This window comes from Bos indicus, chromosome 4 (assembly GCF_029378745.1).
Source record: "Bos indicus isolate NIAB-ARS_2022 breed Sahiwal x Tharparkar chromosome 4, NIAB-ARS_B.indTharparkar_mat_pri_1.0, whole genome shotgun sequence".
In the NCBI taxonomy this organism is placed as follows: domain Eukaryota; kingdom Metazoa; phylum Chordata; class Mammalia; order Artiodactyla; family Bovidae; genus Bos; species Bos indicus.
This window is the reverse complement of record NC_091763.1, coordinates 13,169,347-13,192,582: the sequence shown is the minus strand read 5'-3', so window position 1 is coordinate 13,192,582 and position 23,236 is coordinate 13,169,347. Positions and strand designations below refer to the sequence as shown.

The 23,236-nt window shown below is 41.9% G+C and overlaps 1 protein-coding gene across 1 annotated transcript; it reads right to left on the bottom strand.

Annotated features, from left to right (window-relative positions):
* Positions 1-2,401: 2,401 nt before the first annotated feature.
* On the bottom strand, positions 2,402-2,799 carry LOC109557853 (histone H2B type 1-K-like). The gene has a single exon (XM_019959399.2). It carries the CDS (start codon positions 2,780-2,782, stop codon positions 2,402-2,404), a length of 381 nt encoding a protein of 126 aa, XP_019814958.2. The 5' UTR covers positions 2,783-2,799.
* Positions 2,800-23,236: the final 20,437 nt, after the last annotated feature.

Below are 23,236 nucleotides of genomic sequence, written 5' to 3'. Positions count from 1 at the left end.
AAATTAATAATCCACATACAATAGCATTGACAGGGACACAAATAAGTATTTGTTGATCCTTAATGGACAGGGAGGCCTGGCGTGCTGCGATTCATGGGGTTGCAAAGTCGGACACGACTGAGCGACTGATCTGATCTGAACTGAATAGACATTTATGGTTTCCCTGGTAGCTCAGACAGTAAAGAATCTGCCTGCAATGCAGGAGACCAAGGTTCGATCCCTGGGTCAGGAAGATCCCCTGGAGTAGGAAACGACAACCCACTCCAGTATTCTTGCCTGAAGAATCCCATGGAAAGAGGAGCCTGGCGGGCCATAGTTCATGGGGTTGTAAAGAGTCAGACACAGTTGAGCGACTTTCACTTCACTTTACTTCAATGGACATTTGCCATTTTAGACATTGGACATATTTAAATGCTGCTAAGTCACTTCAGTCGTGTCCGACTCTGTGCGACCCCATAGACGGCAGCCCACCAGGCTCCCCTGTCCCTGGGATTCTCCAGGCAAGAACACTGGAGTGGGTTGCCATTTCCTTCTCCAATGCATGAAAGTGAAAAGTGAAAGTGAAGTCGCTCAGTCATGTCCGACCCTCAGCAACCCCATGGACTGCAGCCTACCGGGCTTCTCCGTCCATGGGATTTTCCAGGCAAGAGTACTGGAGTGGGGTGCCATTGCCTTCTCCAATTTAAATGCTAAATGGAATCATTTCAACAACTGGCCTTATGAACAATTCTACAATATCAAAAATGAGACTTTGAAAACTCTAATGTGCTTACAAATCACATGGGAATATTGTTAAAACGTAGATTCTAATTCAGTAGGCCTGGAAGGGGCCAGAGACTGAATTTCTCACAATTCCCTGATGATGCTAATGGTTCTGGCCCATGGGCTATACTTTGGTAAGGATCTGGAAAACAATGCATATCTTTTAAGTTATTTCAGCATGATATGAATTTTACTTTTGGTGGTGGTTGTTGTGCAGTCGCTCAATTGTGTCAGTTGAGATTTCTGCAAATAATCATTCTTGCTTTGGGTGAGAAACTTTTTGTGAGGAAAACATTTTCTGGAATGTTGTTAAAAACAATTTTTAATACTTAGTTACATACATCACTTTTGCTTCTTGCACATTGCTTCAGTCTCAAACAAGCACTAGTCTCAAATGCTTTTTCCTCTTAACATTATTGGGAAAAAACATTTTCTTTGACCACATGGCATTCAGAATCTTAGTTCCCCAACCAGGGATTGAATTCATGCCCGCTGGCAGAATAGAGTCCATGGGGTTGCAAAGAGTCGAACACGACTGAAGCAACTTAGCACACACACAAAGAGCTAATGCCCATGAAGAAACACAGAACCTTGAATGTGCCTAAATGAATTTGATTTCTTGGTCATAATCACACATTAAAAGAACCTTAACAAACTGTGCAACAACTTCTCCCTAATTTCATATTTTATCTGGAAGGTATGCTGAAGGTAATAGACCCAGAAGCATCAAATAATTGGCCTACATCTAAAAGGCTTTTGGCTAAAATCTTAAAGTCAGACTTATCAAAATGTTCACAAGACAAAGAGGGCATCTGAGTCCATTTCTAAGGCTTCTCTATCCTAGAAGGCTATATAGAAGAACTATACCAAAAAGATCTTCATGACCCAGATAATCATGATAGTATGATCACTTATCTAGAGCCAGACATCCTGGAATGCAAAGCCAAGTGGGTCTTAGGAAGCATCACTACTAAAAAAGCTAGTGGAGGTGATGGAATTCCAGTTGAGCTATTTCAAATCCTAAAAGATGATACTGTGAAAGTGCTACACTCAATACGCCAGCAAATTTTGGAAAACTCAGCAGTGGCCACAGGGCTGGAAAAGCTCAGTTTTCATTCCAATCCTAAAGAAAGGCAATGCCAAAGAATGCTCAAACTACCACACAATTGCACTCATTCACACGCTAGTAAAGTAATTCTCAAAATTCTCCAAGCCAGGCTTCAGCAATATGTGAACCATGAACTTCCAGATGTTCAAGCTGGGTTTAGAAAAGGCAGAGGAACCAGAGATCAAATTGCCAACATTGTTAAATCATCGAAAAAGCAAGAGACTTCCAGAAAAACATCTACTTCTACTTTATTGACTACGCCAAAGCCTTTGACTGTGTGGATAAGAACAAACTATGGAAAATTCTGAGAGAGACGGGAATACCAGACCATCTGACCTGCCTCCTGAGAAATCTGTATGCAGGTTAAGAAGCAACAGTTAGAACTGGACATGGAACAAAAGACTGGTTCCTAATCGGAAAAGGAGTACATCAAGGCTGTATATTGCCCTCCGTCCATGGGATTTTCTAGGCAAGAATACTGGAGTGGGGTGCCATTGCCTTCTCCGTTAACAGCGGCAAGGCATATAATATTTACTTGGAGCTGGTATACTTGGTGACAGCCTTAGTGCCCTCGGACATGGCATGCTTGGCCAGCTCCCCAGGAAGCAGCAAGCACACGGCGGTCTGGATCTCCCTGGATGTGATAGTCGAGCGCTTGTTGTAATGTACCAGGCACGATGCCTCGCCAGCGATGCAATCGAAAATGTCATTGACGAAGGAGTTCATGATGCCCATGGCCTTGGACGAGATGCTAGTGTCCGGATGGACTCGCTTCAGCACCTTGTACACGTACACGGAGTAGCTTTTCTTGCGGCTGTGCTTGTGCTTCTTGCCGTCCTTCTTCTGGGCCTTGGTCACAGCTTTTTTAGAGCCCTTTTTAGGGGCAGGAGCAGACTTAGCCGGTTCAGGCATGTCTATAATGACAACACCCAAAAAATGGCAAACCACTTCAGTATTCTTGCCTTGAGAACCCCATGAACAGTATGAAAAGGCAAAATGATAGAATACTGAAAGAGGAACTCCCCACGTCAGTAGGTGCCCAATATGCTCCTGGAGATCAGTGGAGAAATATATCCAGAAAGAACGAAGGGTTGGAGCCAAAGCAAAAAGAATACCCAGCTGTGGATGTAACTGGTGATAGAAGCAAGGTCCGATGCTGTAAAGAGCAATATTGCATAGGAACCTGGAATGTCAGGTCCATGAATCAAGGCAAATTGGAAGTGGTCAAACAAGAGATGGCAAGAGTGAATGTCGACATTCTAGGAATCAGCGAACTAAAAATGGACTGGAAGTGGCTCAGTCGTGTCCAACTCTTTGCAACCCCATGGACTGTAGCCTACCAGCCTACTCCATCCATTGGATTTTCCAGGCAAGAATACTGGAGTGGGTTGCCATTTCCTTCTCCAGGAGATCTTCCTGACCCAGGAATTGAACCTGGGTCTCCCGGATTGTAGGCAGACGCTTTACCATCTGAGCCACCAAGGAAGCTCTCGTTTTGTTTTAATAGAGCATTAAAAAGCTTATAAATTAATTAAGAGAGAAACCGTCTCAGTTTGAGCATCCAGGAGAAATTTCCAAAGCTATACCACACAATCGAGCCAGCTGGAAGCCTTAGGCAGGGCCATGATAGGAAGTCTGATCCTGGCTCCTGTCTACACACTCAATTCCTGCTACAATTGCATCATAAATACTTTTATTGCCATCTCCTTCAGTTCTGAATTCAAGTGCTTCATGACTGCATCTTTTAGACACAACCTGAATCATCTCCAGAACTCTGGCTGCATCAGAATCTGAAAAGTGTTAGTTTTACCCTTCCAGCCTCTGAAGTTTAGGAAGGAAGTTGAAAAGATTACTGAATAGTTTAAATCATACTATCAATCATAATAAGCAAAACAAACTGGGCAAATCTCAAACTCAGATCAACTTATAAATTCTAGCTTCCTGAAATGTCATCCAAAGGATACCATAAATCATCCATCAGCCTGGGACCTATTCCCCTACACATGCTTATTTTTTCACCATCCATTTCCATCCCTGGACCAGACCAAACTCCTAAGTCTCCTCACATTCACAAGGCCTTGAGCATGCATGGTAAGTCGCTTTAGTCATGTCCAACTACGTGCTACACCATGGACTGTGGCCCACCAGGCTGCTCTGTCCCTGGGATTCTCCAGGTAAGAATACTGGAGTGGATTGCCATGCCCTCCTCCAGGGAATCTTCCCAACCCAGGGATCAAACCTGCGTCTCTTTAGTCTCCTGCATTACTGGTGAATTCTTTATTACTGGGCCACCGCAGAAGCCCCCCACAAAGCATCATCTGTCCCCAACTCGAGTGCTGCTTGATCCAACTTCTGGTTGAGAGCAGGCCAAATGGCTGACTGGCTCGTGCCATTGCAAAAGTTATAAAACCTTGAAGGCTCATCATTTAACCCTAGTTATCTCAGCCTCACTGCAAATCCTTGAGAGCAAAAGCCAGACTCTGATATGACCTCCATCACTCCTATCATGGCAGAAACCACAACAGCTGTCTGGTGGGAAGACGGGAAAGTTAACACTCTGGCAAACCAGCGATGAGAAAGAGTAGGCAGAAAGGCGTCGGTAATAGACTATTCACCCTTCTCTCCTCCTTTTCTGAGATGCTGTGAATTCATGATGCAGATCACTCTCTGGAGGTGTTCTGCATAACTGAGCAACCATTTGAATGTTCTATAACTAAATCTCCCTGACATTATTTTTTAATTTATTTTTAGCCTTCCTTGTTGTCTCTCTCTGCTTCTCTGGGATTGCATTCCAAAGGAAAGCGAACGCTCATAAGATTAACCTCAGACCCTTTCTCAGGAACCCAAGCTAAGATAACACTTTCGTATACACCAGTCCCTCAGTGTAGAAAGACATTTTCTTCCTGCCAACAACGTTCAACTTTTCAAAACCCGGCTCAAAATATTCCCCTTTAAGGAAACCCATATTTCACTAATCATTTTGTTACTTCTTACCCAACCTCATTTATTCTTAATTTTTTCCTAAATATTTTCTGATTATATACATTTGTGTGTTTCTTCACTTCTTTTGTGCACGTTATCACCGGCAAAGCCCACTGCTGTCCCAGGAAAAAAATAAGATGGCATCTAGGTGCTAAAATAAGGTCTAACCTTCTCTCTTGCGCTTCATCTAGTTTCACGTGCAGAGGTCTCAAACTTGGCGCTTTGGACCCAGAGATCCTGGTGAGAAGTGGCCTCGGGGACATCTCAGCACCTGCGCGGCTCAGGCACAGACCGCTGTGCAAGACACCGATAGTCAAGATGGCGGCGGCAGGCCTGCGCAGAGATGCGGCTCAGGCACTCATCTGGAGTCTGAGCCGCACACCTGTGCCGACTGCGGGAGAACTCCGTCCCCTCCCCCGCCGGCAGGAGCCCAGTAACGCAGCCCCGCCCACTGCGGTCTGTCCAGGTGCGCGTGTGTTCTAGAGGCAAGCTGGCACCTCTCCGTTCCTTGATCAGAGTATAGCTTTCATCTGTTCCTCATACAAATTGGGTCTTGTTCTGTTGGCCCCAGTGACACAGAGCAGGACTTCTGTTGGAGACTGACTTGGGAGGATCAATAACAATATCAGGTCTGATTTTCTCCCTTCCTCAAGCTGTTAAAAGCCCGGACTGTCACTTTTTAAAAATACATTTTCTCGGCCACACTTAATACAGTGGCTTTGCCACAAACTGTGCCCAGTGTAAACGTGTTGGAGGAGAGGTGTCTGGCTACCCTCTGACCCTTCCCTGCCTGCATCAGCATTGCTTCCAGGCCCCCTTTGTCTTCCCGAGGCAGCCCCAGGCTTTCTAGGGCCAATCTACTGCCCCTCCCTCCTGGGTCTGACCCTCCAATCATAATTCTCTTCCTCCTACCTGCAGTTCTCTGTCCACTGCTCAGCTTTGAAAAACAACAGACTTGGTCTGCATCCCTCTCATTTACGACTAAAGTGAGGACACCTGGTCGTTGTTCAGTCGCCCAGTCGTGTTTGACTCTTTCACCCCAGAGGTTTGCCCAAGTTCATGTCCATTGCATTGGACTTGGAATGGACATCTTAGGTGTATTCATGTATTTAAATAGACCCTGTAAACATCTGCCTTACATCAATGTGGTCTTACTCTAAAAATGGAATTTAGACACTTAACCTTAATGAAGGAAAATTTTCTGAGCAAGATGATTTAAACTAGTGACTGTAATGTTGAATTGCAATATTCTAGAACTCCAGTATATTATGCTTTGATACTTTGTCAAGTATCAAAGACCCAATCTGTTTGTTGGTGTGATACCATTATTTCAGTATTTTAAAAATCTGAAATCTGAATTATTTATGTCTTGAGAAGTACCTAAAGAGTTAAACCCAGCATTTACATGGAGGCTTTATGATCTTTCAAGGTATTTGGGCTTGTAAGTGAAAAAGAGTATAACTCTTAGCACAGATTTTCCCAGATCAAATTCTCTCTAGGTCTACTTCTTGAAAGAGGTATTTTTAAATTTTATTTTTAGCATTAATCTGAATATATAAAGAAGGAGAGCTTCCCTAAAAGAGAATTATAAAGAACAAAGACTTAGTCTTACCCTCAAGATATCTACACTTCGAATGGGGCCAAGTTGACAGCAAAAACAATCAGTGTTCAGTGGTGGAAACTCCTTATCTGTTTGATTGATTTGTTTTGTTTGTTTGAACAAAGGCTGTTTGTTTCATAGCAGAAACTAAGAACCAGGGATCTTGCAAATCAACTGCTGGGCCTTAGAAACAAAAAATACAGCTTGCTGTTAATAAAAATATTGAAGTCTTTAATAAAAGTAAAAAGTTTTAAAAGATTAGCACACAGAAATAAGATTGTGTGTGTGTGCTAAGTCGCTTCAGTCACGTTTGACTCTTCCCTATGGATTGTAGCCTGCCAGGCTCCTCTGTCCATGGGATTCTCCAGGCAAGAATACTGGAGTGGGTTGCCATGCCCTCCTCCAGGGGGTCTTCCCAACCTAGGAATCAAACCAGAATCTCTTATGTCTCCTGCAGTAGCAGGGCGGTTCTTTATCCCTACCACCACCTGGGAAGCCCAGGAAATAAGATTAGTTGTATGTAAAAGATGCTGAGAAAGAAGTTTGGATTTAGTTTATATTTATCTCTTAACTATTTATCCAGCTAGTATAAAATATGAAAAAGCTTTTCTAGTGGCTAGAAAAATTTGCCCCCAAATTTGGCTCACCATCAAAGATGATACCATTGATACACATGGTTCTTAAGATCAGAACTGCAAAAAAGTCAAATAACTCATTGTTAATTTTCAGGATTTATTTTCTTCACTTTTTATAATAGTAGTTTATTTAGTATAAGTATATTGTGTTTCTCTTGCTATTAATTCAAATTAGAATGATAATGTATGTTTAATATTTAATTTTTGGAATCTAGTTCATATTATATGTTTATACATTTTATAGGGGAAATCTACCAAATATTTAGTTTCAATGATTTTTGAAAATTTTGCTGAATTCTGAACATTGTTTTTGAATAAACAAGATATTAATACCAGGATATCAATACATTATGAAATAAATATGAAAATACCAGTATGTCATTCTACTCCAATAGTGTCACTATGATATTCTGCAGTTCTTCTTAATCATGGCACTTAACTACTAGCTCTAGTTGACTATACAAGTGAAAGTTTAGGATTTTTCCTGATACTCCCCTTCCCAATCCCTCTCTCTCTGAGTAACTCATTATTTCTTCTTCCCAGGGGTGTCTTCTAACCCTGCAACTGCAGAAAGGGGGAAACAGCTACTTCTTGAGCCTCAGCTGTGTTCCCAGCCCTGTGTTCCATGCTTTACATAATCATCTCACTTAATCATCATGATTCGGTGTGGTCCTTGTCGCAACCCCCATTTTATAGCTGAGGAAGTGGGTGCTAAGCAGGGTTGATGGCACATGAACTGTAACATTGCTGGAGTCTTCTGGCTCTGTGCCTAGCAAGCCCGGTGTCCTCTTCCTTCTGCTTCACCACATCAGGACTTTCGATTTCCTCATTGTGTACTAAGTCTGCAGAAATTGCTTTATTGCACCCCCGTACAAGATACTTCATTTTTAAGAACTTGAAGTATCTTTCTAATAATTAAATAGTATTTTATCTTCACCTAAGTTGGAGGTGGGAATAGATGACCTTTCAGTTCAGTTCAGTCGCTCAGTCGTGTCCGACTCTTTGTGACCCCATGAATTGGCAGCACGCCAGGCCTCCCTGTCCATCACCAAATCCCGGAGTTCACTCAAACTCACGTCCATCGAGTCGGTGATGCCATCCAGCCATCTCATCCTCTGTCGTCCCCTTCTCTTCCTGCCCCCAATCCCTCCCAGCATCAGAGTCTTTTCCAATGAGTCAGCTCTTCGCATGAGGTGGTCAAAGTATTGGAGTTTCAGCTTCAGATGACCTTTAGGATCCTCTCATTCCCTGAGAGGGTCTATGAAATATAAAGGCAAATGCCTAAAATAGCAAAAGGAATGTGGTGAAACAATCCAGAAAACATCCTGAGAAGAACTTCATGAGGAAAGCAGAAGACATCATGAACATACTATGTCTCTCTTAAAGCAAAAATACAAATTGAGCATCTTACTTGCTCTTTGATATTGAAACATATGGACATTTTCTGAGTATTTATTCTCTTTAGGTGACTAGGAGTAATGATATCTTTCATTTGTGAAGCAGTGACTGTTTGCTAAGCACTTCACATTTGTCAGCAGTTTATTGAATACTGTGAACTCAGCAGGGTTCAAACTTCATAGGGTTTTATTTTTCTTCAATCACTGCTTTAAAACATGCTCCATTGAATCCCCCCTTCCCAAGACTTTATGGCATCTCCAGCAGATGCCAATTTCCTGATCTTTTCAGTTTCTAAAAGACATACCCCAGCACTTTCCACTTCCATTTTCATCCAATTTAAATGTCCATCTCCTCTCTGGATCCAGGGACAATGCTGAGGCATGAATGTGGGCAAGGAGAGGGGACATCTCTTCCTGATCCCCACCCCCTGTTCCTCAACCCCCCCAACCTGCCCCCCCACATCTTCTGAGTCCTTTGCTGTGTTGAAGGCTGGGAGGCAGCATTCTCAAAGGGAACAGAAACTTTCTTTTTTAATACTTACTGGGTGCCATTGTGAGTTCTGCCGTCCCTCATGGCAGCCAACCAAATGCTGCACCTCTTGAGGGACATCTGATGACTCTTAGGAAGATCCTCTGGCAGGCTCATCACTGAGAGGCCACCTCTCATGGGAAAACCAGCTCCAGGGGACCTTTTCCAATCTCCCTCAACTCCTGTCCCTATATAATCCACCCTACAGACCTTTACTGTTGGGGTCTCTTCTCCTAGTCACACTTCGGGGTGTGGTTCCATCACAGTAACTCATGCTTTCCATGGTATCCACTCCTGCCAGATAATGAAAATGTGCCCTATTCCCCTCCTGCCCATTTTCTTTACCCCGAGTTTTCCCCATAAACCTCTTTCCCTTTGCTCAAATAGGCACAAAGTGCAGTTTAGCAAATCCATTCATTGCATAAGTAGGTATCCAACTGAAAAATGAGATTCCAGGCTCAACTTCTTGTGGGCAACCCCCTCCCCAATCTCTACAAATCACTCTTGAGGCAACCCCATTGGCTTATCTTAGAAGGACCACCCTCCAAGGGAGGAAGGAAAAGACATGGAATTCTTTCTAAAACTGAAGATTAACAATTCAATCGTTCTCTCAAGATAAATGAGTTGAGAGTGATAACGAGGGCAGCAGAATTTGCATCTTAATAAATCCCAGTCATCTCTTTGTCCTCTATCATCTATTTGTCCCCAAATTTGGAGCCAAGTTGCCAGTTAGAGACAATAAGTCCCTCTTAGTATCTTATCATACTTACAGAGTTATGTGTGAACTCCACACAGTTCTGAAAGATAGCTATTGTTATGCCTTAGGAGAGTGAAGCCCAAAAAATAATCAGTGTTATGTTGTAAAGGCAAGGATATTTCCATCACCTCCCACCATGCTCGGCACATGTGTGTGCGCTCAGTTGCTTTAGTGGTGTCTGACTCTTTGTGACCCTATGGACTGAAGCCCGCCAGGTTCCTCTGTCCAGCGGCTCTTCCAGGCAAGAATACTGAAGTGAGTAGCCATGCGCTCCTCCAGGGGATCTTCCCCACCCAGGGACTGAACCTGCGTCTCCTTCGTCTTCTGCATTGCAGGCAGATTCTTTACTACTGAGCCACCACCGCTGGGGAAGCCCATTTGGCACATAATAGGGCTCAGTGAATACTTACTGAATAAATAATGTGAAAAGCCAAGATCACACTTAGGAAGTAGAGAAATAGCATTCAAGGTCAGTTCTTTTTGACCATCAATACCTCCCTAAATAAAGTGTCATCCTCCCACCAACCCTGATTATAACCACAACTCAGTGTCATAACAGCTCCTTCAGTCTGACTCAGATGTATCTTTCAGTGAATTACCTCATTTCTCTCCCCATATTGGAATCTAGCCCCAGGAGGGTTCCGTGCACATACATGTGAAACCAATTAGCAGGTCCTAAGCACAGAATGAACTTATCCTGCCTGGGCTTGGCTTTCTATATTTTGCAGTTGCATATGGTTGGTGAAATCACTCCATGGCAGGATCTTTAACTCTCACACAGATCATTCTCTCCTGAGCTTTTCTATTTTAAGTTGCTTAATAAGCAATGAGGATCTGTGTGACATTTATCATCTCTTAATTACTGTAGGTTCTCAACTTTAGCACTAGAAAGGCTGATGAGTTACTTCTTAGGATCTTCAAACTCAGAAAGTATAGTATGAATGAATGAGTGCACGGATGGATGGATGGGTGGCTGGGTGGGTGCATGGATTGGGTAAATGCCAAAATTTCAGGTAGTTGACGCCATGCAGTTTTATCTTGGTTAATCCGAATTCCATAGACCAAAAAGCAGTTGAATTTTTTAAACTTAGAGAACTCTGCAAGCAGATTTTAAACAAGAAGCTATATCCTATACAAATATAGGGAATATATTAAAAAACTCACTTTAAAATATTTATTTTAAAATGGACACTTCCCTCTTATAGGCACTTCAGAGAGGAAAAAAAATTTTAATATTTGACTATAGAGTTGAACCAAATGGAGACACTGAGGATTTAGGAAGACTCTGGGGAGGAGTACCTCTGAGAGAAGATAAATGTTTTTTCAACACTTTGCCTGCACTGGTTGAATTTCAAGTAACCTTTGTGTTCCTTGCCAGAACTACAGCAGAGGGCTAGTGTGGGAGCGCAGTCTGTACCTTTTATGAAATGGAAAAGACTGGTGGTTATTCTCCTCGGATGTTGCCTCTAAGGTTCACAGCCTGAGGCTAAGAGAAGCAAAACAAACGAAGAACAAGGAATATATTTGCATTTGCCTTTGAATTGCACGACTACAGTGGCCCAGAGATATGTACTAGTCTCTAGTAATTATTTAAAAACTACCCAAGGGGTTGAGAAGTGCAGGGAAACAGTCTGTAGGCTAGGTCTGGAAGGCTTGATGAGCAGGGATGGGGTGGTGGTGGCCACCCAGCACCACACAGGGTCCCCTTCTGGGGCGGGAAAGAGGCCTTGGTGTCTATTCTTGGCAATGAGCTAACTCTCTCATAAGTGTCTGGCAACCAGCCAGAAAGAACAGGGTGTTCCTGCTGAGTGTATACAGGGCTTCAAAAACATGTTTTGTGTGTGCAGCCCAGTAGGCACAGCCTGGCTTAGTCACTCCTTGTCAACTACTGCCTCTCTGGACTGTCAAGAGGAAGAGTTTGGCTCAGACCTGCTGTGCAAGTCCTGATGTTTCTGACATGCCCAAATATTCAGTGCAGAGATGAATTTTTAGGGAAACTGAATGTGCCTTGTAGCCCATGGTTCAGTAAATATTCTGTTGCCAGGAGCAAATATAGACTGACTTTCAGCTAACCTCCCATTAAGGTCACAAAGGCCTCCTTTACATATGTGCACCTGTTTTTCCAGGGTTAGAGCATCTGGCTTGGCATGGTTACTTACCCTGTGGGAGCTAAGATAAGGCCAATTAAGCTCCAGCCCTGGGCACTGCCGGCTTGACGGGACTGACTCACTCCTTGCTCCTCAGATGGCCTTTTCAGGGGAGTGAAATCTGAGCAGAAGGAGAAATGAGTCAGCCTGACTTAACAGACACTCGAGGGGGTGTTCGAGGTTTCCAGTAAAAAGAAAAGGGTGATCAGAATGGCTTTTGAGCTCCTGGGCTGTGTGGGCAGGTAACCCAGGTCCACATGCCTCAGATTCTAACAGCAAACAGCAGCCAAAATATTGTGGAATATCTTAGGGACAAACTATTGCAGATTATAAGACTTCATCATTATAGGCCTCTCCTTGTAGATAAGGCAGGTCCATAAAAAATGGGGGCCATGATAGAACTTTCTGGAATCAAACTGTTAGAATTTGTCCATCTTTGAATATATTCAGCACTTTCTCTAACCACTCCTAACACACCTTTCCTAGAATGGTCTTGCCCTGTGGTTTACTGAACACACAGGCACAGTCTTACCATACTCTCCTCTCCGGTCCCCCCACCCCCATCTCTGTCAATAACTTTCTCCTAAGTGTCATAACTCTGTTGAACTTCTCTATCCTGCCGTTTCACTAACCCCTCAAATTCAACTTGTCCAAAATTATTCTTGTCATAAGAAACAGTAGAATATTATGGTTTAGAAGCAAAACAAAACACCTGGGTATTGATATGGGACCAACCAAGCCTGAATCCTGCCTGTACCTCTTAATTAGCTATGTGATTGCATAACATCTCTGTGCTACAGTTTCATTGTCTAAAATAAATATAATAGTACTTTCATCACAGGATTGTAGGATTGTAGTGAGAATTAAATGAGTTAAATTAAATCAGTTCAGTCACTCAGTTGTGTCTGACGCTTTGTGAGCCCATGGACTGCAGCACGCCAGGTTTCTCTGTCCATCACCTCCCGGAGTTGGCACAAACTCATGTCCATTGAATCAGTGATGCCATCCAACCATCTCATCCTCTGTCATCCCCTTCTCCTCCTGCCCTCGATCTTTCCCAGCATCAGGGTCTTTTCAAATGAGTCAGTTCTTCGCATCAGGTGGCCAAAGTATTGGAGTTTCAGCTTCAGCATCAGTCCTTCCAATGAATATTCAGGACTGATTTCCTTTAAGATGGACAGGTTGGATCTCCTTGCAGTCCAAGGGACTCTCAAGAGTCTTCTCCAACACCACAGCTCAAAAGCATCAATTCTTCATTGCACAGCTTTCTTTATGGTCCAACTCTCATATCCATACACGACTATTGGAAAAACCATAGCTTTGACTAGTCGGACCTTTGTTGGCAAAGTAATGGCTCTGCTTTTTAATATGCTGTCTAGATTTGTCATAGCTTTTCTTCCAAGGAGCAAGTGTCTTTTAATTTCATGACTGCAGTCACCATCTGCAGTGATTTTGGAGCCTGAAATCATTGTGTTTAAATGAGTTAAATACAAGTAAAATGATCAGCACCATTGTATTTGCAATAATAGATGTGCTATAAGTAACAGTCAAGAGAAAAATGAAGTAACACATTTAATGGTGAATCCTATATTTAAATGGTCAAGCTATTAATAACAAAAAATAAAAAAGTGAAATTACAGAACCCAGAGTTGAGGAGCGTTTTTGACAGTTAGTAACCAGGTAACCTGGGTTAAGTCACACAATATTTCTGATCTCCAATTCCTCACAAAAAATAGGGATGGTATTAGTAGCTGACAAATGTCGGCTGCTGCCTATGTGTCAGGCATTACTGAAGCACTTTAGAAGCATTATAAATAACTGGACAAAGATTTAATAATCATTTCAGAATAATCACTGATAATAGAGGATATAATATTCTTCTATTCATTCACTCAATAGTTGTGTAACTCCTACTAAATGCTACCATTTGAGACTCAAAAGGAACAAATCGCATAATATTTGAACAGGCAGTCCACGAAAGAAGATAAACAAACACCCAGTAGGCACAAGAGAAGCTGTTTAACATGATTAGCTCTCAGAGAAATGCAAATTAAAAACTACAAATACATATCCATGCACACCCACTGAAACAGCTAAAATTAAAAAGGCTGATACCACTAAATGTTGATAAGAATGTGCAGCAGCTAGAACTCTCATGTATTGCTGATGGGAGTGAAAAAATGTCCATAACTTTGGAAAACCGTTTGGCACTTTCTTATGAAGTTAAATATATGCCCACGGACTGACCTTTCGATTCCACTCCTAGATATTTACACAAGGGAAATGGAAACATGTCCACAAAAAGACTTCAGCAAGAATGTTTATAGCAAGTTTGTCCATTGTGTTGGTCAAGGTTCCCCAGAGACACAGAACCACTAGGCTGTGTATATGTATTCAGAGAAAGATTTATTTGTTTGAAAGAACTGGCTTATGTGATTGTAGGAACTCTCATCTGAAGTCTTCAGGGCAACCTGGAGACCTATATAAGAGTTAATGCTTTAATTCTGAATCTGAAGGTAGTCTGGAAGCAGAAATCCTTCCCCTGAGGACCTCAGTCTTTTTCTTACAAGGTCTTTAACTGACTGTATGAGGCCCACCAATATTATGGAGGATAATCTGCCTTCATAATATGGAGTATAATGAGTATGAGTACACTCTAAGCCTGTTGATCACTTCTAAAATACCTTCACAGTTGCATCCTAGATTGCTGTTTGACCAAACATCTGGGTATCATAGTCTAACCAAGTTGACACATAAAATTAACCATCATCCATTATTACCTCAGACTGGAAATAACCCAAATCTCTATCAACAGGAGAATGGATAAACATATTGTGGTGTGTGTGTGTGTGTGTGTGTTTTAAGTCGCTTCAGTCATGTCTGACTCTGTGTGACCCCATAGACTTTAGCTTGCCAGGCTCTTCTATCCATGGGATTCTCCAGGCAAGAACACTAGAGTGGGTTGCCATGCCGTGCTCCAGGGGATCTTCCTGACCCAGGGATTGAGCCCAAGTCTCTTCTGTCTCCTGCATTGGCAGGTGGGCTCTTTACCTCTAGCACCACCTGGGAAACCCAAACATATTGTGGTATTTTCATACTGTGGAATTACTACTAAGCAAGAAAGGGGTACAAACTACCGATGTGTGGGAAAATCTGGATGAATCTCCAAAATACTCTGTTGAGAGAAAGAAGTTAGACATCAAGGAATACATACTATATGATTCTATTTCTATGAAATTCAAGAACAGGTAAATCTAATATCTGGTAATAGAAATAACATGATGTTGCCTATGGGATGTGAGGATTTATTAGAAAGAGGCAGAAAGGAAAATTCTGGGGTAATATGTGTTCTTTATCTTTATTAGAGTATTTATTACACAGCTATATATGTTTATAAAAATTCATCCAATTATATAAAGCTTGTGTATATTGATGTATGTAAATTTTACCTTAATCTTTTGAAAAACAGAAGTTCTTTCCTTTAAGACGCTTATAGCTTAGTTGGGGAGAGAGTAGGCAGACTGATGATATGAGGCCCTTAACATCACTCATATGTATAATTAACCTAGTTAGCTTATTAAGATTTTTTCAAGAATTGGTGGGGAGTGGGCACTAGTATTTCTTAAAATGACCCCATGAGGTCTGGGACTTTGACTATTATTATTTACCTCTGAATCCCCAGCACCTGCTACAGGGACCAGCTCAACAAACACTTGAAAAAAATTCTGTATTTACACACACACATACACAGAGAAAAGAAACAAAAAATGAAAACAAAAAATCTGTGCCAGGAATTATCACCTTCTTTCTATCTCTTCCAGCTTTTTATCTACATAATATATGACCGTGAGTCGGTGAGAATCCAGAAAATAGAACCCAGAGATGACAGAAGTTTAATCTTGCCTATCAACCGTGGGCACTGGCGGTGGCCGTCTACACGCTGTTGAGGAGGATTCAGTGGCTGCGTCTGTGTTCAACAGGAGTGTCTCAACTGGTTAGACCTGCCTGCCGCAGATGGGAAAAGGACATGCCACCCTTCTGCTATCTCAAGAGAGCTCAAATTTAAGCACCAGATAGAGTGAAAAAGTTGGCTTAAAACTCAACATTCAGAAAACTAAGATCATGGCATCTGGTCCCATCACTTCGTGGCAAATAGATGGGGAAACAATGGAAACAGTGACAGACTTTACTTTGGGGGGGGGAGGCTCCAAAATCACTGCAGATGGTGACTGCAGTCGTGAAATTAAAAGGTTCTTACTCCTTGGAAGAATAGTTATGACCAACCTACACAGCATATTAAAAAGCAGGGATATTACTTTGCCAACAAAGGTCTGTCTAGTCAAGGCTATGGTTTTTGCAGTGGTCATGTATGGATGTGAGAGTTGGACTATAAAGAAAGCTGAACTGAAGAATTGATGCTTTTGAACTGTGGTGTTGGAGAAGACTCTTGAGAGTCCCTTGGACTGCAAGGAGATCCAACCAGTCCATCCTAAAGGAAATCAGCCCTGAATATTCATTGGAAGGACTGATGCTGAACCTGAAACTCCAATACTTAGGCCACCTGAAGCAAAGAACTGACTCATTGGAAAAGACCCTGAGGCTGGGAAAGATTGAAGGTGGGAGGAGAAGGGGATGACAGAGGATGAGATGGATGGCGTCACCAACTCAATGGACATGAGTTTGAGTAAACTCCTGGAGCTGGTGATGGACAGGCAAGCCTGGCGCACTGCAGTCCTTGGGGTCACAAAGAGTCGGACATGACTGAGCAACTGAACTGAACTGCATATCTAAATAAGAAAGGTAAACTATACATATAGAGGCAGAACTTGTTCAATGAGTTAGTCAGCCCTGTCCCAAGGCAGAAAAAAAAATGTAAGGACTATTGAAGACCATCTCAAATATCAACACATTGCGAGAGGACCCATAGATTTATTTAGATGTGTCCTGTGTTTAGAAATGCTCAGATTTCCTCCTGTGCGCTGCAATGCATACTGATGGCATATTCTTGAATAGATGTATCCATGCATTCTACTTACCTGTTTGCTAGACCTGTGTGTGTCTAAACGTTTCTAACATGTGTGGGGCCTACAAGTCACTTTGTTGTTGTTGTTTACTTGCTAAATTGTGCCTGACTCTTTGGACCCCATGGACTGTAGCCTGCCAGGCTCCTCTACCCATGGGATTTCCCAGGCAAGAATCCTGGAGTGGGTTGCCATATCCTTCTCCACGGGATCTTCCTGACCCAGGGATCGAACATGGGCATCCTGCATTGGCACGTGGATTCTTTACCACTAAGCCACCAGAGAGGTCCCACAAGTCATTTATAAACTTACAGAGTTCAGCTGGAAAAGACAAGCAGGATAGGATTATGATAATAATCACCACTTTATAAATGTTAAGTATGTGCCTGGCATTGTACTAAACATGCTCATTTCTATTTACTTTCCCATCAACTCTACAATGAAGTGATTACTGCCCCTAGTTGCAAAGAGAGAAACTGTCCCAGAGGGAGTGAGTGGCAGAGAGGAATTCTGATCCAGTGTGGCTGACTTGCTTTGTTCATCCATGTGGCCATCTAGCTGCTAGATGATCTTGGGAAGCAACTCTTCTGCTCTTTCCGAAAGGAAATACAAGATTTCACTGAAGAGTTGTCTGATGGTGCAGCAATATGTGGGTTTCCTGGGTGGTGCAAGTGGTAAAGAACTTGCCTGCCAATGCAGGAGACGTAAGAGATGCGGGTTTGATCTCCTGCCAATGCAGGAGACATAAGAGATTGGCAGAATTTGCCTGCCAATGCAGGAGACATAAGAGGTGGGGAAGATCCCCTGCAGGAGGGCATGGCAACCCACTCCAGTATTCTTGCCTGGAGAATCCCATGGACAGACGAGTCTGGCAGGCTATGGTCCACAGGGTTGCAAAGAGTCAGACACGACTGAAGCAACTTAGCAAGCACACACACAGCAGCATGTGGGATGCTAAGAACCGAGACTGGTGACCAGGCCCCTTCTCTGGCACTGCCAAGGCAGACAGACCTGAATCATGCAGGTCTCATCTTGGAAACTTTTCTCATAACCTCTTTGGTAGTTTTTGCTTCAAGCTTGACCCTTATCTCTAACCTGTAATCTATTGCTAAGAAGAAAACAAATTCCTCCATAATTGTGGCTTTCAGACTGAGAACAAGGAATCAAAGAATTAGACAGGGAGAAAGAAGCATAAAATGTCCCAGTTTCTGCATGACTTATGTGTCACCTTCATGCATCCCGAAGCAAAGTTGCAGGAGATACTGCTCTCATCAATGACTGACAGTCACAAGACTTCACCAGCATTGCCCCGGCATAGCCCACACTGAGATCCTGGCCAAGCAGAGGCAGCAAGGACACTAAAAAATGAGGATAAGAGACAAGAAGGGAAGGGAAAAGGAGAGAGAGAGGGCGAGAGGGAAGTAGGACAGAAAATAGAAATCAGACGAATGGAATTACTAATGACATTGTCCATTTCCATGACACACGGAGAGAAACTCACTGTAATTTTTTTTCCTCCGGATTATGTAAAACAGGATAGAAAACTGTGGTTTTAAGATCTCTTCCTTATTTGCAGATCAAAGGGCAGAGCAGGTTTCTTTGAAACTGTAACCAGGAGATTAATGAAACTTGCTGTGGATCTTTTTGTCTTCTTTGAGCTTTCCAGTTTGGTTTTTTTCCAGAGATGCATTTTTTATTTTTATTTTAACTTTTTAAATTAAATGGCATTGAAACATGTATAATATCATATAAGAAACGAATTGCCAGTCCAGGTTCGATGCAGGATACAGGAAGCTTGGGGCTGGTGCATTGGGATGACCTAGAGGGATGGTACGGGGAGGGAGGTGGGAGGGGGGTTCAGGATTGGGAACACGTGTACACCCGGGGTGGATTCATGTTGATGTATGGCAAAAACAATACAATATTGTAAAGTAATTAGCCTCTAATTAAAATAAATAAATTAAAAAAAAAATAAAACTGGAAAAAAAATTGAAGTATAGTGGATTTACAATGTTGTTAGATTCTGGTGTACAACAAAGTGATTCCGTTTTCAGACTTCTTTTTTCTGTTACAGTTTATTACAAGATGTTGAATATAGTTTCCTGTGCTATCCAGTAGGACTTTGTCGTTTCTATGTTCTGTATGTGTGTCTGCTAATTCCAAACTCCTACTTTATCCCTCCCCCTCCTTCCACTTTGGTAATGAGCTTGTTTTCTACGTCTGTAAGTCTATTTCTATTTTGTAAATGTGTTCATTTGTAACATTTTTTTTAAGATTCCACATATAAGTGACATCATATAATATTTGTCTTTTTCTGTCTGACTGACTTCACTTAGTAATGGTAATTTCTAGGTCCATCCATTGTTGCTGAAAATGGCCTTGTTTCCTTCTCTTCGTGGCTGAGTAATATTCCATTGTGTACGTATACCACATCTTCTTTATCCATTCATCGGTTGATGAACACATAGGCTGCTTCCACGTCCTGGCTATTGTATACAGTGCTGCTGTGAACACTGGGGTGGCACGTATCCTTTTGAAATAAAGAGTTTTCTCTGGATATATGTTCAGGAGTGGGATTGCTAGATCATATGATAACTCTATCTTTCCTTTTTTAAGGAACATCCATACTGTTCTCCATAGTGGCTGCAACAGTTTACATTCCAACCAACAGTATAGGAAGGTTCCCTTCTCTACACACCCTCTCCAGCATTTATTATTTGTAGACTTTTTGATGATGGGCATTCCGGCTGGTGTGAGGTGATACCTCATCATACTTTTTATTTGCATATAATAATTAGTGATGTTGAGCATCTTTTTATGTGCCTGATGGTCATCTGTATATCTTCCTTGGAGAAGTGTCTATTTAAGTCTTTTGCCCACTTTTTGATTAGGCTTTTTGAAAAAAAAAAAATATATATATATATATAGAGAGAGAGAGAGAGAGAGAGAGAGCTGTTTACACTATCTGTATATTTTGGAAACTAAGCCCTTGTAGGTTGCATCATTTGTAAATATTTTCTCCCAGTTCATAGGTTGTCTTTTTATTTATGGTTTCCTTTCCTGTGCAAAAGCTAATAAGTTTGATTAGGTCCCATTTGTTTATTTTTGCTTGTATTTCTTTCGCTTTGTGAGACTGATCTAGGAAAACATTGCTACAATTTATGTCAGATAATGTTTTGCCTAATGTTCTCTTCTAGGATTTTTATAATGTCATACCTCATCTGTAAGTCTTCAAGTCATCTTGAGTTTATTTTTAGAATTGAGACCTGATGGTAGTTCCAAAGCTCGGATTCACAGGAGGGAGAACACTCTCCTACACTACCTCTTTCAGGTCAAACTGCCAAGAGCAGAGAACCATTAATGAAGTCGGATTGGAACAGTTTGCTTCAGAGACTTGGTACCACAAGAAAAAAATCATTGCAGTAAAAATGCAAAAAAAAAAAGAAAAGCCATGGTCCATGCCATGCATGTCTTAGAAGCTCTACGTGTTCTCAGGTATATTCTAGATAATGCCTCCCACTAAGTAGACTCATGCACCATCTGAACATTGATTAGGGTTCAACTGAACACCAGACACTTAAGATGCTTTACATTTAGTTCCCAAATCAGATAGTTAATCACTAGTTAATCAAATAAAGAAATTGACCCATGGGTTAAGAAACTAGCCCAAGTTCACACAGATATTAAGTAGCACAGTCAAGATTAAAACTCAACTACTGGATTCCAAAATTCAGATTTTTCCTCCCATGTCACCCTGTTTTGCTAATGCATGGGAACAAAGCTTGGCAGTTTCTTTGTATGTATCTTTATCGTAGAATCAGTCAAAGTTACTTAGAAACAAGTCAGTGCTACCTGAGCTCTCCCTGATGGATCACCTTACGGAAGAGGCCTTTCGTTGTTCCTTTGACTTCAGCAGTACTGGGAGTTCTGGGGTTCCTGAAGGGCTATAATTATGCCAGTGCTTCTGTAAACAATTTACCAGTTGAACACTGCTGTGGCAAGAATTGTAAACAGTGCTCAAACTCCCAATTTTGTGTCTGTTCCCTTTATCCTCTTTTGCACTGGAAAAAAGGTTTCCCTTTTTAAAAAACGTTTCCCAATTTAAAAAATTCTTTAGCTTTTTGATATTTAAAAAAATGCAAGGCTATCATTCCTTTCTGCTCCAGTAAAGTATTCCATTTGATTGGAGTGTCTTACATGGGAAGAAAAGAGTTTATTAATCTCATGCTTGATTTTTTTTTTTCACAGCTAAATCTTCAGAATTGTAAATTTTTTTGTCATGGAAGAAGAGTTGAAGGTAATGGTAAAGGCAGTTATATTTATTAAGCATCATGAAGATGCTCTGAAAATCATAAAATATATGTTATGTAGTTGTATCATAATTATTATTACTGTTAAAGCTATAGGGGTGGAAAAGAATAATTATGATAATAATAATATTCCATTGATTTCCCACGGTGCTTCCACATGGTTAAAGATATCTCCTGACTTGATCCCACCCACCCCTGCCAACCTCACTCTCCATTCTCTACAACAAATGTTCATCTTTTACTTGCACCAAGCTTGTCTAATTGATAGTAAATGCTCACTGCATGTTACAGTTCTACGCCTTCACCGAGGCTACTCACCTTAAGCTCCACCCCTTCCACTGCCCTGTTCTTACTCAAATTATTACCCAACCTTCCCTTTCTTCAGGTCACAGCTCAAGACCACTGGCCTGACCACTGGTCCCCAGTGACCCCTCTCTTCCCTCAACACTGACAGCAGTTCTCAGCTGGACCACCCCCTGAGACCTCACTGACTTATCACGGTCTTATGCATGGTTTATGCATTTGCCAAAATCCCAACAAGAAATGAACTGCACACTCAAGGGTGACTGAAGAGAATTTCATCAAGGAGAATAGTAGCTTAGGAGAAGGGCTCATTACAGGAAGTGTGGCCTTGAGGAAGGAATTCATCCACCATCAAGAGAAGGCCCAGCAGGGAAGGAGCCAGGAAGTGTCCCCATCTCCATCTCCTCCTGCTCTTCAGCCTCCTGATGGTTTTCCATTGAGTGAAACCACCAAGAAGACAGGGGGAAGGAGACTGGCTGATGCAGCCCATTAAAGTCATCCTGCCGGACCCTGAACAGGGGAAAGAGAGAATTTGTGTTCTGAAAGGCAGCTGAGTTTATTTGTCTTGCTTCCTAAATTAAATTGACTATAATCTCCATTAATTTCCACCTCTTCTCAATCAGAGACTTTCAGGTTCCCTGAAATCTGATATGGGGCAGTGAGTAAACATCTTCCCTTGTGACTCTGGGCAATGACTGGGCACTGGGAGCTTGAGAAGACCTCTGGTACCTAACTTCTACTTCAAAGCCACCCAAAACACCACATGAGGACAGTTCTGCTTTGTCAAATCTTCCACGCTCGATTAAGCACTAAGAGCGAATCCACTGGTGTCTTTAATTTAAGAAGTACAAGGTAGCATCATTATTTTATTTCCTTGGCTGGATTAGCATATATTTGCATAGTTGTTATACAATATCATTGAGGCATACCTCTATGTGAGAAAACCTATTACTAAATCAGAAATTTCAGCACACCTAATCAACTCAGTGTCGCTAAAATTAAAAAAGAAAGAAAGAAAAAGGAAAAAAAAAGAGAAAAGAATCAACTGCTTCTTGGAGGTTGTTTCTTCATATTTCACACACTGCTTCTCACTGGTGACAAGTGTAACCAAACATAAAGTCAAGTCACTCAGTTGTGTCCGACTCTCTGTGACCCCATGGACTCTATATAGAGCCCACCAGGCTCCTCCGTCCATGGGATTCTCCAGGTAGGAATACTGGAGTGGGGTTGCCATGTCCTTCTCCAGGGGATCTTCCGACCCAGGAATCGAACCTGGGTTTCCCGCATTGTGGGCAGACGCTTTACCCTCTGAGCCACCAGGGAAGCCCAAATATAGGAAGAAGGCAATTTGCCACTGAAATACAGGTTTTGAAAATCATTTCTAATCAACCATTTTATGGCAGGTTGACAGAAAAACAGCTCCGTTAGATAGCATCTAACTTTAAAAAACCCACTGTATACCTTTTATTCTTACTACTCAGTAAAAACACAAACAAATAGACCAAAAAGACACACAAAACCTTGAGCTACTGAAAGTGAACCTTGCAGGAATCTGGTATCAACACTCCCTTCTTCTGTCCATATTTTGCACAGAACCATACGTGTATTAGTACTGAATAAACCCTTGAAAGTGAAAGAATAATTAAATTAAATCCTCCAACCCTTCCTGTGCATTCACTCTGATG